At 34.1% G+C, this 18,557-nt stretch overlaps 2 protein-coding genes across 16 annotated transcripts in view; one reads left to right on the top strand and one right to left on the bottom strand.

Annotated features, from left to right (window-relative positions):
• The window catches only part of LOC139990085 (uncharacterized), a 78,548-nt gene that overhangs the window by 17,939 nt on the left and 42,052 nt on the right, over nt 1-18,557 (bottom strand). The gene's annotated exons all lie outside the window — the stretch shown is intronic.
• Nucleotides 1-18,557, top strand: part of Fucta (glycoprotein 3-alpha-L-fucosyltransferase A) — a 30,418-nt gene that overhangs the window by 6,737 nt on the left and 5,124 nt on the right. For 2 of the 13 annotated variants that reach the window (XM_072009040.1, XM_072009031.1), the window contains 6 exons: nt 11,183-11,415; nt 12,347-12,436; nt 14,971-15,162; nt 16,523-16,747; nt 17,378-17,569; nt 17,946-18,181. In XM_072009040.1, the coding sequence (XP_071865141.1) occupies nt 11,257-11,415; nt 12,347-12,436; nt 14,971-15,162; nt 16,523-16,747; nt 17,378-17,569; nt 17,946-18,181 (1,094 nt within the window). In that variant the 5' untranslated portion in view covers nt 11,183-11,256. Of the gene's footprint in view, nt 1-4,792; nt 6,839-10,041; nt 10,232-11,182; nt 11,416-12,346; nt 12,437-14,970; nt 15,163-16,522; nt 16,748-17,377; nt 17,570-17,945; nt 18,182-18,557 lie in introns of those variants that run through there. The other 11 variants (XM_072009036.1, XM_072009038.1, XM_072009037.1 and 8 more) reach the window with 11 other exon arrangements.

The following is an 18,557-nucleotide window of genomic DNA, read 5'->3' as shown; positions in this document are numbered from 1 at the left end:
GTCAAGGTCAAGATCTGTCACCCCTAAAGTCAACATTTATCATATTCCCTGTCTTGTACGTACAGAGTGTAAAAAAGGTAAGTGTTAAGAGTGATCCTACATTTTCGAATCGATGAAGATTTGTAAAGGAAAGTTTGTGTAGATATAACCTTCGTCTTGAAATTCAAGATCAAGTTTCTTTTTTATCGTATCGTATAGGACTCGTCGCGAGGAACAAAGGTTTCAAAGGAACCATGGATCGCAAATGACCGTTTAATAATTCTAACACTTACTTTTTTTTCACACCCTGTACATAGTATCGACCTACTGGTTTTCATTGAAAAATTTGCCATTGTAAATAGTCCCTATTTAGATTGAAATATATCGTACCGAAGTAGTTCGATCCTATCCTAGCGATCTTGCTATTATTTATGTAATAATATCCGCCAAAATCTTAAACGTCTTACAGTTTTGTCACGGAGTGTATTTAATGCAATACGTAAATAGCAACTGTTACAGATCACGAGTTAGCTAACTTACAATAAACTACAGACTTGACAGAAACTTACTAGAGACTAAAAATATCTTTCAAAAATCTAATTTTTGCTTCTGGTATTAAATCTTATGGAAATGGACGTTTACTACTTGTAATAATATCGAGAGAATAACGAGTCAGGAAAAATCAGAAACCAGAGTTCCGGTTTCTAACGTGCGATTGTTTTCATTATTATGCAGTGAAAGTAAATAAAGTTTAGAAACAGTACGGACCTTTGTAACAAGCAATTGACAAGCCAATGATAATACGCGTGCACGTAACTGGTTACTAGGGAGATTAATGAAATTCGTCGGAATCGAGCATTACAACCGAATATTTCAATACTAATCTATTTTCACTATGTAATTTGGCATGGCGGTTTCACTCTCCCGTTGTAGGGTAGACTCGGAATAGATTCTGGTTTCTAGAACGTCAATTGTATACTAGAAATAAGCAGCTGTACTCAAAATACGCTGGTTTGTGCGAAGATTATGTCAAATGTATCGATGGATCGACAAGCGTAAGTAAAAAGTTTTATCTGTTTTGTGCCTATTGTCCTTTGATATATGCACATATTATATATCGGCCGAACGGGTTCTAGTAAAGTGCTCGAGTTTTCTTACTCATTGTTTACCGTCCTACGGTAGATATTACATATACAGGGTGACCAACTTTAATCTATAAACGCGGATTACTATGCGTTGTTAAAAAGAGTAGTTCGGATAAAGAGCGAGTGGTTTTGGAGGGGTCGCATACGTGTATGTATTTATGTACTATGTTGACACATTCTGTGCGAAGCGATTCGAACATTACAGGTTACGGTCGACCGCACGTGTTTTCACGATTAACAATATATATATAGGTTTGAACATATTTTTTATAGAGTCGGGAATAGTACTTGATTATTTAAATTGTGATTTAAAAAAAAAAAATGCGGTTTATAAATTGCAATTTTCATAAAACGACGTAATTATACTTTACATTTTCACTATGTATCTTTACTTTGCAAATTAAGCATGTTTCGCTGTTTCATCGAAAATATTCGTTTGTATTTAATGGCATAATTCATTATTTTTCGGATACGGCATACGTATATAGGCATATATTACAAAGATTTAATTAATATTAGAAGTAAATGAACTTTGAAAATAAGTGAAAATATCCTTTGTCTTTATTATTGCGTATGGTATTTGACTCTGTAATATCCAGTCTTTAGCGAGTTGTCGCGAAATCTTCCTGCAACTTAGTTTGAAAATCCTATTAGTGTTTACGTTAACAAAGATATTATTACCTTCAAAAGGATTGGTAAAAATGATCGTCGTTTCAAATGGATATCTTCAAACTGGGAAAGTATACCGTATACAGTACACATACGCTTAAGAAACTTTACAGCCTAAAGCGTTAATCCGAAAATTTCACGTTGATATCTGCAATGGCTTCGGAGAGGACAGTTGGCAACGCTTTATCTATACCACCCTGTATACATATTGATATCTAACATGGTTATGTAAGAATAAGTTAAATAAGTACACATATTCGTATGTTGATACTTTTGGCGAACTGACAGTCAGGATTAAATATGCGGGCCTACGTTAAAATAAAACTCGCAGAAACACGGACGCGTAGCGATGCAAAACAGGTGAAATCTATTAGTTTCCTGTTACACGTATCGCTGTTAAAACTCTTTGTTCCTACATCCGGGAACGCGGTAGTTGAAAAATATTCAAGCGTCGCGTTATTTAGGTTATCTGAATGTTTATAAAACTTACACAGTACCTACATTTGCTCCATTCTTTATTCGCACTTCGGATAATCCAAGTATGTACGTCCGTCTATGGTTTGTAAGGTAAACTTCTGTTTCCTGCGTGATTACATTACGCGATTTATACCCCTATACTGTAACGTAATGGCTTCGATCAACTTGATCAAATCCTATCGAGCATCGATTAATTATCGGTATTACAAATTACGAATTGAACTACAATCTATATTTTACGAAACGTACGTATTCGTTAGGTGGCTCTATGTATTCGATAAAACGTTTGTTTATTGAGAAGTCTACCTGTCAATACCGTTAGCTAAATCGCGAATGAGATCGCAGAGCATAATACAAATACATTTCCGTATATTTATCGCGCTAATTTATCATGTAACGCGAATGATAATATGCATGCGAGGCCCATGATGTCGAGTCATTGGATATGGTACGTAATTGGACGCCTGCTCCAATTGCGAAAGGGTCATTAAGAATATAATCGATATTTTTCGTGATAACTGGGCTATGTCGTTAGAGGCAAAGCTTTCGATGTCAAAATAATAACGAGTCGAGTAAAAATATACAAACGCGTAATTGCTCGTTGTAAAAGAAGCGTAAAAGGAAGAGTGGTTACCAGTAACGCTTAAATTCAAGAAATACAATTAAGTTTGGAAATAATATCAAACTTCACGTGTAATTTATATAAAATTCAAATAAATTTAAAATTAGTTTACGTAGAATAAGAAAATGCGAACAAGAAAATAATTTTATTGCACGTATCTTTGACGTATCTAGATTCAGTTAATATGTAATAAAGAAATTACGATTTGTTCTTTTACTTCAACTCGTACTCTAACTATAGCTAGATAAAATATTTAATTGTATATATTGTTTGTTTATACTATACATACGAAGTTTCAGTCTCAGGAGACGAAAGGAAAGCTATACAACTTGCAAACAATCTGTACGAAGTGAAAACGCTATAATACGTATTTGAACTGAATCCTTTTCTTTTTTTTTTTTTTTTTTTTTAATTACAAATTTAAGGTGATACGCAACTTTCAAGGTTATTAGTTGCCACAGTGAGAATAGTCGGCGGAATAAACACGTGTCTACGATACAATAGGTAGTAAAATCAATATCTTCCGGAAGAGTTAACATTTTTTTGTAAGGTTCTTCTTTTCGTAGCATTTTTATAGCAGGTAAGTCACGTTATAACCTTTTTATACTGTATTTATTGTTAGGACAGTTGATTAGAATATGATTGGAAGCTTTGATGATAAGGTAGTAGCGTGTCCAGTCCAGTTCTCGCGGTCGATTCTTACTAGTATCAGTGAAACTTGATCGTGTTTCTTCGTACGATAACATACGTATAATCATTTTTATTGCGTTTTTATGTCAAACGTATTTCTTGGAAACAAATTTTTACGCAATAGCAGTACGAAAATTTACCCAGAGACGCGCAAGTAAGTACATACACTTATAAATTTTACATGGCGTAGATATAGGTATATTATACATATTTCTAGCAGCTTCGATGAATTACCGAATACATAGTCGTGTACTTACTTACACGTACGTCAATATATATATATATGATTTGATTGATTTATTATTAAACATTTAGAGCGATTTTGTTCAATAAGCATCAGTGACTAAACACAATGAAATCATAAAACTGGAGAATACTTTATGGGCATGACATTAATTTCATATATTTGATAAATGTATAATTTAATAATTGCTGTTTAACACGCCATACTTTGGCACGTTTAGATATCGAAAGCCTATGAATCGTGTTTGCGTCAATCGAATCATACTCGTCTAATATTTAAGAAGTATCTATCATGTTTTTATAAAGTGCTTGAAAATAAAAACTATCGTTATCTTAAATCACGGAAGTAATTCAGTTCCATCGTACGAATTTACTAAAACGGTTTGCCTATCTTTCGACAACTTCTCTATAGTTCGTTAGTGAACATGAATTGTTCATTTCGCGTTTCCATATAAGGAAGTAAATATAGGATCTTGTAAATAGAATCAAGCGTAAAAGTGAAATTTCAAGCACAAAGGATCCTAATAGAGCAAAAGAGATTCGTCTTGCGATTACTGTAAGCAACTTGATATTACTTTCAATAATGATCAATTTATTCGAAGAAGATGATTTTCTTTAACCTTCGCAGTGACATGTCATTTTTTAAAGAATATCTGAAATTTCGTAGACATTCAAAACAAAAAACGTACATATTTGATCACTTTGAAGTCACTTACATGCATATTCATACTTCGTCGAATATAAAATTGTTCGAATATCATCTAAAATCAAAAGTACAGCATATCGGTGACAAATGATATCAAATTTTTGATCTTTTATATCGGAAAGAAACCATTTGCTTTTATGTTTGTAATACCCGTTCAGCGGAAATTACGTATCGAAAAGAATATGTATAAATTAATAGTATTCTGCGATTTCAAATTTTGCATGCTATCTTTACATAACCTAATCTATTAGGCGTATTAGTGCGTTATATTTATTTATATTACAATTTTATATATATACATATACGTACGTATGTATAGGCACACGTTGAAAATCGTTTCAAACGACGGCGAGGAACTGAATTGTTCGAAATGTTGCCAATTTACGTTTAACGTTCTGTAAAGCTCATAAAATTATGCGATGATTTAAGAAAAAGTATCTAAGTAATTCAGAGAATGGTAAATTTCTGTTCCCTTCAACAGAGATATTTAAATCAATATTTGAATGCATTCTACATATGTACGTAAAAGAAAAGAACCGAAAGTAAATATTACACATTTCCTTTAGGTTCGTTTTGTTAGTCTTGTAATTACTAGCGATAACATACTGATAATCGTGGCGTGTTACTAATGGCCATCAGTGATATACAAGTGGCCTGTGGTTGCACGTTTGTTTTCGATGTCGTTCTCGACGAACAGTGTTCAGTCATAAATGCTATAGCGATTTAAAAGTGCATAGTGTAACTCGGGTAAACATGTTCCCATCCGTATCTACATTGTATGAAATTAAAGTTTTTAGAGTTGACTCGTTTTTAAATTTATAAGAAAGCTATATATATATAGTACATTACATGTTCAACTAATAGAAAATGTCTGAGGTAGTTGGGCATTTTCACTCAAGTTAGAGCTAGATTGTACGTTTTCTCGATTGCAGATTCGATGAAAAGGAGATTAATAACAGATAAACTGCAGATAACGGGATGAAAAAGTCGATAGTTGTATCTCAGATTTGTAAAGATAGATACAAATTAAAAGTGACATTGACAGGTACTTGGCGCATCGATCGCATTCGCCGCATACAATCCGTGACAAAATGATGGCGCGCGTTCGAGTATACCTTTAAACCTAATAATAATGAAATTGTAACTCTTTTTATTTCTGTTAACTTTGGAGGAACGTTGGACTGTCAGCCGAAAATATAAGAATCAACCGTTACCACTGTGACAAAATGATCGAGAAATACAATTTTAGAATCTTAGAATTTGAAGTTAAATTTTCGAACTATTCAGGGCAAGTATGTATTGTATTACTATGATACATTTTGTATTTAATTTTCAATTTCAAACAGCGCCAATAAATGTTAGGAAGTGAAATACAAATGGCTACATAACTGCGTAAGCAAATTTTGGATATTTATGTAAATCGATATAGTATATGTTCCGAAATGCATATGTTTTACATATTTGCCAATTGTATAATATAATTTAAATGTCGTAAAGAAAGTAGATACATATGTAAAAACCAGCAAATATTAAATATTTCAAATAATTATATTCCTTGATCTTATCTTATTTTCTTAATTAATCGGTTCGTCTAAATTTCTCTTGTAATTTATGCAACTTTGGTCAACCTGGTAAGTTGTCGATTATTTAAGCTGACGATTAATATGAAACACTTTGCGTATGCGTTTTTTCATTATGTAGCCTACAAATGTCGCATCGTTTACTTGGGCATTATTCGGTACGTGCTAAAACCGACTGTGTGCTTAGTGTTTAAGCTCGGACGTTTGCTATGTCCTAAATGTTGAGCTAGTCTTCTGAAACCGGTTCACTTCCTTAATAACATACATAGTGTAGACGATTATTATGAAGGTAAATATTTCCAGCTATATATACATAGCAATACGTAAATAACTATTGTAACTATTTCGCTATTAAGTTAATTTCGTGATTTGTTGCTTAATATTTAAACGCAGTATCGCGTTATTTTATGCATTTCGATGCGTACAAAATTCTATAAATAAATACGCACATACGGATCGCGCGTGATTGTTCAGCTAGAATTGCACATAGGAATGGCCATAAAACGTGTCGTATTAACGTACTGAGATAATTCTTGAAATGTACATAGCATGCTATCCAAGTATGTTTTTCAGAAAGCTGACATACGTAAGTTGCAGACAGTTTTCTTTTACGTTACGACCACTTCTGCGATCCTTTACTCCGAGATTGCTACAAAGAACTCGAAACGAAGGAAAACACTGTGAAAAGGCAACTAAAAGCAAGAGCGAAGAAGGTAGAAACGCGCCAGTAAGATGATCATATTATGCGTAATGTTTTCGAAATAAACGATGTAAAATAACAGATATAAGTTATAAATTATAATATATTATATAAATTATAATTTCACGGTTATACACCGCTTATGTATCGAATCTCCATTTTTATTATATCGTCTAAAATTTAACCGCATACGCGACATAATCTATCCTTTCGTACGGTGAACCTTGCGAGGGCGTAGACCGTGTTCGCGTATTATTCTTTTCGCTGGTTCGTGTGAAATTCTTACTCGACAAGCTATTATTTGCAAACACAGGAATCGATACGTTCATGTACAAACGATAACTTTGCTCTTCCTTACGCTAATGGACACGAGGATAGTCGAGCGAGGAACCGGTGTAACAATCGTGAATCGTTGAACTCTTTGGAAATCACGACGACCTGGAACTTCTCCTCGACGCTGCGATCTTTCATTGATTCTTCCCGATTGCCGAGCAAAGGTATATATATATCTGGTATTATATATAAATATATATATAATATAAATAGAAAATTTTATATATATATATATACAAAGGTATATGTATATATATCTTTGCTCTACGCAAATTGAAAATGATTTTCTACGATGAATTTGCTTTAAATAACTTTGGTACTTTATGCGGTATCGAATTGAAAATAATAGATGTAAGTTAATATAATTCTTGAATTATTTACTATTCGCGTTATATGAAGAAAAAATTAAAAGATCGTAATAAATTTCTGTACGCTATGTTGAAACGTTAAAAGAGTTACGAGATGGTTGGTCTCGATACTCTCCGCTGTTTGAATAAAATCGAATTTTCGTTCTTCTCTCGTTATTACCTTCTTCCACTCTATTTGCTCTCTAAGGCTGTAAATTAAGCGGAAGAGTGTAATCGCAAGACTTACCGTACAATCCAAAGGTTGCCTATTGTGCTTTTTGCATCATTTAGGTCATTCCTTCGAGCCCATTTAATTACATTTATAACTTTTAACACCTGTCGTATAAATTTAATTCCATATTATCAAATTTCCTCAATTTTAAAGAATGATACTACCGAAAAATAAATTGCACGTTTATGGTAAAACTTATTCACTTTCATAGCGAAGCTTTTTGTGATTAATCGTTATTTCGTGATTACAGTGTTAACATCTTTTCGTAATTAGCTTATTAAGCATCTATTTTAATCGAGGAGGAATCATAATATAAATATACATAACGACACGTCTCGTGTCAGCGTCGAGTGCCAATTGCTTCTTGACTATTTGGCTTTGTTGCAGAGGAACAACATGAAGTGTCTTTGCTGGTTTCCGGTACAAGACTTGTATCAAAGAGCGAAATTACTCGACCGAAATTTTACCAATCTTCTTTTATCCACCTCTTGATCGGCTTTCGTCTTTCTGTAGCATCGAGTTATCCTAATTGTAAGCTGCGTATCGTAGCTGTGCTTTGACAGTCACGAGACGAGACCTTCCAAACCGAATGTGTATCGTTACTCGACGACTTATTTCATTGATAGATAATTTAACTTAACGGTTATTTAACCATTAGGCGTATTTAAAAGGCCATTCTTGGTAAAAAGTGTTTGTATAATTAATGGATCGATTCAGTTTTGTTATCGACACGTGGATCGAAATACTAATACGTTTAATTATCTTAGGGAGAATACCCTCTGTAACGCGGATGAATATTTTCGTCTCTGCGCGTTTACAGCGATAACTGTAAAACATTGATTTTAAGATTTTATGCCGTACAGATAAGTAGATAATTTTGTAAGATATACAGACAGTGCGCGTCTTTCAATGTCACTGAACTTTCGTTTGGGTCGGAGATTTCCATGAAATTGTTTGTACTAGAGGTTCTAAGTTAATTACGAAGCAACGTGTGAAATGAAAATCGTGTTACTTCGAACGGTGCTTGATGTTGTCGCGAAGCTGTTAAGCACATTGTATTAACGAGTCAAATTTATCGATTGCTTTCGCAACGAATATACGTACGCGTTTCGCGTTACGCTCGAGCGTAATTGTCTCTTGCTTCTTCTTATTGTATTTTCTTTTGCTTCGTGTTAATCTTATGGATCGTTTAATTTTTTCTATACATAATTATCTGTATGCAGCGAAATTTTATTGCGAATAGCTCCTATCTGTCGAGTCAACGATCCAAATTACCTATCAATCTTTAAATTTCTTTTCCGGTTGAAACGAATAAATATATTGAAATATATAAAATATAAATGATTTTACCTGAGAGGATTATTTTTTTTTTTTTTTTTTTTTTTTTTTAAAGAAATAACGAACTGAATCGAGTAACGTATTAAAAAGTATACTATTCCATTGGAAAAGCAAATTCGATCATCTGCATAAAATAACGAATAACGATAAAAATACTTTTGGAACCGTCCAATATTTTCCGCTAGAGATAACATTATCGATGTAAATCGAAATGATAATATCGGATACACCAACTTGCGTGTATGTGATCAACTATAGATCAGATAAGAAATAACTCGCAAAGTTCTGTGTATATTCTTTCACGTTCTCTTTTAGGCGATATTGTTCGGATGACAACGTATATACGTATGTATACGTGGTACGTAGTAATCGTATTCAGTGGTAATCGTATTCGGCGGTAGTTAACGCATACTTGGTTGTCGCGAAAATATTTTACATTACTATCGATCTAATTTATAATTCTGCATACCTAATACTCTTTTATAGTTCAGTGGATATTAGTAGAAAAAAAAAAAAAAAAAAATGCAGCGATCGCGTCGGACTTCTTCCCAGTGATCCGCGACTTTTTACATCGTATTTTCTCGTTACTGTTTCGCGATCTTGCAAATACTCTCGCGGCTATTTAACGAGAGTGTTTTGTCAAATTAAATTAACACGCTAATAACGGCAATAGTCAATCGAACGCTTTACGCGTAACGCGTGTTTCGCCGTTATACATAGAATTCTGATCTCTATATACGGAGTGTTAAAGCAGAAGAGGCGGTGTTTGTGATCTTAGTCATCAAGAGAACGAAGAAAATTCGTATATATATCGGAAGTATCGTTTGATATTTATCTTTCAAGTTGTGATCTATTTACTTTTACAATCACGCTATAGATACACTAGCAGCTGTCGTAGATCAACGAATCGGACGAAGATCATTCACGTTTCATATTTTTCGATAGAATTTCGACTGCTATACGAAAAAAAAAAAAAAAGTTATCGGCTACGTCTTTTTTCGATCTACTCAGTCAACAATGTATTTCTAGAGTAAAATTAAATTCTGTTTAACTGGAAAAATAATGTTTCACCGTGTTGATCAAGTGTTACAAATATCGCTCGTTTTTTTTCACACTCTGCATACGTATGTATTACAGGGTACGATGTGAGACGATTTCAAAAGTTTGTACGTATAATGCGAATCTTAAAATCAACGATATTCGATACGTTCTATTTCCATTTCAATACAGAACTGCAAATCATAGATCAATATAATCTTAATCTTATCGCCGTGTTATCGATTACATCAAAATCTTCGAGTAGCCTTATCCAAATTCAAACCAATCGTTCCGTTTATATTCGATATATTTTACTTCTTCTCGAACGTTGTTCCATGTTTCTCAGAGAGATCGTAAGAAACAGAAACGAAAGCACGAATGTAATATAGTTTTCTCAAATTCATTGAATTCATCTCCATCTCATCTTGTAATCCATTTCATCCATGCCCCGTAAACTCTTCGTTATTCTGATTTACGTGTCTTCCGACAGTACCAAACAATGGTCTATCTTGACCTATCTACCATCATTCTCTTCCTAACCTTTCCGAATCCTTAAAACGCTTGACATTTTAACCGCCAATAGGCTACTATTACCGAAAGTTAATCCGCGTTGATCTTTGTACTCACCCAGTGCTACGAATAAAGTTACAGCTTCTCTGTTCGAGTAATCCACGTTTAGTACACAAATGTAACGATCAGGCAATGCTAAATGCATATTAAATATTTTTATATAGGCGTAATGAAAATGTCGAAGGACGTGTATGTATTTAAAAGATTTTAAACAACGTATCGCAAATAACCATATATGTATGTACAAATATTTAGCATTTTAAGTATCACTGGTTACATTAATATCGGTATTCTTTCCGTCAATTTAGAAGAGCCACCTTAACTACCTTACGGTAAAAAAATGAAAAAGTCCAAAGATAAAGAGTTTGTCAAGTAACAAAGTATGCAAATGTTAGTAATATATATTGACTTTTAAAAATCCATTTGTCGCCGTGTAAAATAAGTCACCGTTTAAAGCCACCAAGTTCGTCAGAATTAAGCTTTATACTTTATGTTCTACATTTTCCTTTTCAGTAGCTGAATGGACACCGTTCGGGCAAGACACAGCGTATGGATAGATCATTTTTGACAAAGAGGAAACGTGCGGCATGAGTCTGCTGCGTTCTTCCCTGAAGGGATACTTTTTCTACGTGCTATTCTTCTCCGGTTTGCTGCTAGTTATCCTGAATCTACTACAGGACGAAATATGGCATCGTATGCGACCTCATCCTGGACAATCTCAACCGGCCCGAGTCTCCGATACCAAGGTAACGAATCAAGCTTCCTAAATATCATACGTTTTAACGTTTAAGATTTAATTCGGAAAAATATTCGTTCGCGTATCCATAATCTCTACTTTACGCTATAGGCAAATTTTTACTATAAACGAGTGTTGCTATACGCTGTGACCAACGTCTACTTATACGTATAATGCTATATTATGCTATTAGATTTACGAAAGATCGCTAGAATTCTACTGATCAGAGATAAAATTTCACACTAAGCTGTACATACATATGAAATATCGATTTTCAATATTTCATTTAAATCGAACCGTGCCAACTATCCAGAAGAGGAGACAGATATTTCAGTTTTACCTTCCTCGAGGTCAATTTTTTCAAAGACACGGTTTAATTATCGATGATTCTCTTTTATATAAACAACAGCACTGCAGGCATTTCGAATAAAACGGTTCGAGTATCACGTGTGTTGCAGTTTTTGATTTATATTTTACTTTAATTACAACTTTGCGTGGAATTGAAAATTAATAACAATGAGATAACGTTTGTTAGATTGGTTTTATCGGTAATACATACCGCGTATGTAAAAGTTCGAGCTAGCGGTAAATAAAAAAAACCAGCTATTACATAATTTATTGAATTTAAATTATTTTGCGTATCTGTAGCAATTAACGAGTAATACATATACACGTTTCACACGAATTTTTGTATTCGACCGAACACGAAGTTCATATTCGCGACCAGATTAAAAAATACAAACACTAGGAGATTCAGTCTGTTAAATATATATATATATGTATAATAGTTAAATAAATATTTTGTTGCTTGTTGTTAAATTGTTAAACACATGGAAGCCCTTAAAGACGTATTAAGTATTAACGAATAGAGGAGGAAAAATTATTACACGTTAAAATGTTGAAAACGTTAAAAATGTTTAAATATCGGATTTCGATCGCAGATCAAGCAAAATTGGCCTGCAAAATCGAAGAAACCGACAATGCATGTTTCGCAGACTCGAGAAAAAATGGAGAAAAAGCTTCTATCCGAGGTATAGTTGTTAAATTGCATTGTCGATAGATGACTGTAACACGGTATATGCGTGAAACATAACCGAGACAACCTTCCTATCGATGTGTATCGAAACGTATTAATTAAACATCGTCATAAAATAATCATAATTTTGAAGTATTAACCACTAAGTATTAACGTTCATACAACCGAAGACGTTTTTAAAGGAAATGATCACATAGGTATTCCTATTATTATTATTATTATCGTATAGGTAATCGTAGTTAAATTCCATGTACAAGAATTCTCGAAAGTAGTGGTTGAAAAGTATTAAATACCGAACGCTATTTTTTAATTTTATTAAAGCAATACGACAAGTCGCGTCTAATCTACGCGTAAGAGATCAAGCCACGTACGATTTCCATGTTTCCCAAAATGAAAAGACCGTCTTGAAAATTAATCGACCATCTTGCGAAGCAAAAAAAATAAACATAGCAAAATCAGAATAAATTTGAAGCTTCGTTATTTTTATTTCTTATTCCAAGTTATAAAATCGGAGGTACGTATTATTTCACTCTTTATTGCTTTCTAGATAAGTTTCGTTGCCCCGATCGTATCGTTGTATATCTCAATTTAATAAATATATTTCGAACGCTGTTAAGATAAAGGTTTAAGTGATTTATTATGGTTGTCTCTGTGGTTTCTAAAACACTTGCAGCTAATACCCAATTAGTTACGTTAGCTTTATGTAGACTGCTTCGTTCCGAGTGACTTGCGATACACGTACGTACATGCATATGTACATACATATATACATACAAACATACACGTATGTAGCATAATACCGCATACGAGCAATTAGATTAGTTTTTACTATTGACGATTAAAGCGTGATCCGATAGAATTAGCATGCAGGTGCAACATTCAGAGCTATGTAAAACGCACAATCGCTAACACTTAGGAGTAGGTACAGCTACAATCGTTGTATTTCATAATCGTAACAAATAATATAATACGCGTGATTACACGGAAAGTTGCTTTTACGCTTATCGTTAGTATAAAAGTATGACAAATATTCGTTAACATAAGTAATTTACGTATTCATAAATGTACCAAGCATTATTTATAAGTAGTAATATTATGTAAAATACTTAGGTAAGAATATATCGAAAATAACTGATAAATATAATCTTTTAATGGAATTTAATATTTTGATATTTCACGTCAAGTTTTATCCAATTTATCCATCGAATAAATAACATTTTTACGTCGTCGGTTTGTTCTAATGTAGATAATAACGTAGATCAGTGAGACGCAAACCACGTAAATTTCTACAATTTCAATGATTTCGTAAGTATATAAATATAAATCGTAAGTTTTTAATTTATCTTTGTTCGTTCGTGAGAAAGATCGATCCTTCGATGCGAGTACTGGTACGATAATATTCCTTGCGGTAATTCTGCGTATAGTTTGGGGATCAAGAAGGATCGATTCGACCAGTATGATATAAAAAGTTCATAGTGACCGTATCAAGCGCGAATAAAAATGAAAATTTTACTAAAACGTACATGTATATATATTACGTTAAATATTTATTTATTTTCTTAAAGAGCGATGCATTTTCTTCGAGATGAAGATTTTCTTAAGCGACGTTCAATTTATGTATCTATAGCATAGTCTTGACAATTATCGCGTCTATCGTACTATCGTAACGAGTACTTGTAGTTTCTGAATAAAAGTCCAGTAGGTAATGAAATTTCTCGGTACGTACTACACATCTTCAACTTTTGCATTCTATATCTTATCTTTTTTGATAACGCTAAGAATCAGTTTACTTCAAGAAATTAGGAATCTTCGATTCTTCGATTTAATCACATAAAAGCGAAGCTTCGTTTCGCATGCACTTGCAAAAACAATCGTGCCATAGAATATAACGAATTTCGTTAAATCAAACTAACGTTTTATCACCTCCTTTTGTCATCTAAATTCCCTTATAAATTATATATACGAAGCGACGGAGTAACGAGTTTTCGAAAATATTTTGCCGATTTTTAACGCGTTGTATTCAACGCAATGCGATTAAATGTAACGAAACAGTCGTAACACCATAATTTTTAGGTGACGCGAGAGTGTTGAGAAAACATTGATCTACGATATCATCGCGAATGTCATATCGATTTAGACGATCCAGCGATAAATCTTTTTAATCGTATTATACTTTTTTCTTCGATAGAGATAGCGAGAAAATAGTTTTACGTTATAATTTTTGAACGCGAATATTCAAATGTTTCGAACGAAATAATTCTATGTAGCGAGAGTGGAAAATGAAGAAATCATTAAAAAATTAAACATTTTGTTTACGTATAAGGTACAATTTCAATTACCGTACCGCGATAACAAATTTAACAGCATCTTACAAATTAACCTTAGTGCAGAGAGATTAGATGCTATTATGCCTGTGCTTAACGAACAGTAGCCGTGTTTAGGAATTATAAATGGACCGTGCGAACGACGAAATTGTAGCACGTAATTGAAATGGAAGATGTGCAACTGTCTGGTTCTTCTGTTAAAAAGGTATCCAATCTAACCGGCACGACGATTTTAACACGCAACAGTCTAGAATTGATGGATCCATCGAAAAGACCTTGGTATATGAAAGGAGGGACCAGGAGGCCTTATCCTGCCATAAAATCCCATCGTACTGGCCGCAGATTGGCGCGTTTGTGGCCCGACGAAGACGCTTACGACGATCGTGTTACCAATCAAGTAAGCTTTGGAATATTTGCACACCTACGCTTCGATCGATTTGCAGCAACGATATCTGTATTTTACCGCATTAACGACAATTTAACAATCAGAATTTGTAATTTAGGAACAGCGGTTGCCATAATTCGCTTTTGTAGAATCGGCGCGGTATAAATTCAACTTTTACCCTGTAGACGTGAATCTTTCGTAACACGTTTTACGTTTATTTGTCGAAAATTTTGTGAAAATCTTGATTTAGGACGTTCGAGGAGGCTACGCGACCTTTCCCAGATTTCTCGAAAGAGCGTTACAAATTGAAAGGCGCGTAAGACACGAAAGATCCGCGTTTACGTATCAAGAGTAGCCTAAATGTGTTAGAAATTTTGGCTCGAACAGAAACGTTTCTACGAAAACGTTTTATTCTACCTTGAACTCAGTTTTTGTTGCAGCGCTACTCCTTTGCAGCGGTTAATCCCATCGTCTACGCTAATCTACAGGACATCCTGTACATATATTTTTATTAATCGGTATAACGGTTGATCGATAATATCCGTTATAGATATAAGTTTACGATAATTTCTCAAATTTGATATTCTCGCGAGGGAAATTGTCAGTGGAAAGTTTCATACGTGGTAATCGATATTGTTTGAACGGTGATCAAAGTAATCGAGTAATTGAATTCGATATTAAATATTTGCTACTCGAAACAAGAATTTATCGTAGCGCGTCGTCTTTTTCCTTGGAACAAGTAGCTGCTCTGTAATTTGCAGTTTCAAACGAATTGCCTATTTACGACTTTGTCGTATAGCAGTCTATAGCGTACTTTACTAAACGAAAATAGGAACATTGTGTTCCACCTTCTCTTTTAAATTGCGCATAGCCATGTAGTAGCGGTACATACTTTGTCTTTCACCCTTTCTTCTACGCCTGCGGCACGGTGCAGTCTATTATACGAGTATATAGGGCAGCGTTCTAAAAAAGGCATTGTACACAATTATGAATTTTACACGATTATAATTGTTTTTCTCTGTTACTATTATTTTTATTAATATATTTCTATCGCGCTGCTGTCCATTGTCTTTTTAACGTATCTCGTCCGGAGAAGCACACGTAATACCTGTGCGAGATAACTTTTTCGTTTATTATACGTTTCCTAAATATCTTTCTCTCTCGTTTCGACTAATTTTATCCAATACAGTTTATCGAAACTATTCGTACCATTTCATTCCACGTGCAACTAGTATATACGTGTTTTGTTCTTTAATTAGCTGTTTTCTTTTATGAAGAGTACACGTAGCTATATTTAAAATACTCTCTCTCTCTCTCTCGCTTTCTGTGATGTGTAATGGAATTAACTATTTTTGGAATTAATTATTTGCAGTTGATGTATATACCGACTGATTACAATAAAACTGGTGTCGATCGTCCATTGAAAAAGATAATGGTTCCACATGGTATGCCCGAGGCAAAAGTCGGTCCTGACATATTTCTTCAGCATCGATGTCCAGTAAATACTTGTACCATCGTCAGAGATAACGCCGAAGATGCTGATTTAATCTTATTTAAAGACTACATAACGCACGTGGGAAGAAGATCTGCAAGTCAAGTACGAAACTCAAATTTTCTTCTATCTTTACTAAAAGTGATACGTAAAGTAACAACAACGAGCAAAGTAACATACGGAAAGATCGTCGTTTCTATGATTTAGCGCGATCAACGTTTATATCGTGTAATAGCTAGATCGTAGGTTTTTATGCGTTTATGCGAGATTTAAAGGTACAAAAAAGTTCACAGAATGCATAGAATATGCAAATATATGTATATTACGTACATACGTACATACATATACTATATAGAGTATTTAGATTCCAAGGTAGAGCGCTGGTTACGATATACGTGTAACGAGTAAAATAAGTTTCTATTCGAGTTCTCTTTTTTTTTAGTTATGCTTAAAACGATACGAATTAAAAAGAAAAAAAAAACTGCTTTCCATCTAAGGACTCGTGTTCTTTCTTTATATATCGTATTATCGTTCGTATCGTTATATTTCTTGTTTTAAGAAATTCGTTTCTTCGGGTTTTTAATCGAGTAAACGCTATTGCTCGCGATCGTGAAATGTTTAAATTTGGCAATGAGTTTTGCGCGAGTCGGGAAAAAATTTTCAGCGTTTGCGCTGTCATACCATGTCATGCAGAATTTAATTATACACGTCGAATGAGACTAATACGATTTTCAGCAGGTGTGGATGCTGTATTTTTTAGAGTGCCCTTATCACACGCAGAGCGTGAAGAACGCTGTCATCAATTGGACGGCAACTTATCGTCGTGACAGCGACATAGTCGCGCCCTATGAAAGATGGCAATATTACGACTCTAGTGTCACGCAAATACCGCAGACTTTTAATTACGCAGCCAACAAGACTAAAAAGGTAACAACGTCCTTATCTTATTTGTTTCACAGTCGTTCGTTAATTATATTTACTAGATGCTTGAAACAGTTTCTTAAAGGACTATGAAAAATAATCAAACTTTTGATTAAATCGCGTATCTTTTCGATATCGAAATCGTTTTATTTTAAACGCGCCGGATCAAGTTGTTTTTTTTACGAAAGTTCGAAAAATGTTACTCGTGCAATGATGTTTTACGAGTTAAAATCCACCGTGCCCATCGGTTATCGCTGTAACCATTGTTTTCGTCCTTTCGAATATCCCACGAATTTCAATAATAACAAGAATATTTCTAGAAAGTTTATAATATTCAAAGTATATCGAATAATACAATACGATATCGATAATGTTGCTTCAGGTAGCATGGTTCGTTTCTAATTGTCATCCACGAAATCAACGTATGCATTACGCGAAAGAGCTTTCGAAATACATCCAAGTGGACATCTATGGGACTTGCGGCTCCTTGCGATGCCCACGTTCGCAATCTCAAGCGTGCTTCGATATGCTCGACGAAGACTACAAATTTTATCTGGCTTTCGAGAACTCCAACTGCAAGGATTATATTACGGAAAAGTTCTTCGTCAATGGTCTCGGGTATGATACATTTTAATTTACGCTTGTACTCGCGATCAAAGTTACGCGAATTACAAATACCGTTTGAAGCCGCGATGTGAACAGTGATTTACCGATTCTATGAATTTTAACATAACGCGCCATCTTTTATGAAATACGTACGCGAAGGTATACGCGAGGTTTAGAGTGCCACTTGAAAAATTTCGTTGGGTTGTTGCCATAATTGCTAAAGTGTGCTTCACGTTCGGTTGTTACCTTACTTACCCACCCTTATTTAGTGCACTTTAATGTATGTAGAGGTCCTCAAGATTCCCTCCTGCCCTACTATGTTCAAGCGTTATCTTCACCGAGATTTTGGAATAAAACCGAGAATAACAAGTTACTCTTGCCAAAATCT

This window comes from Bombus fervidus, chromosome 8 (genome assembly GCF_041682495.2).
Source record: "Bombus fervidus isolate BK054 chromosome 8, iyBomFerv1, whole genome shotgun sequence".
Taxonomy (NCBI): domain Eukaryota; kingdom Metazoa; phylum Arthropoda; class Insecta; order Hymenoptera; family Apidae; genus Bombus; species Bombus fervidus.
Note: the sequence above shows the minus strand (reverse complement) of the source record. Positions and strands in the feature narration are given on the sequence as shown.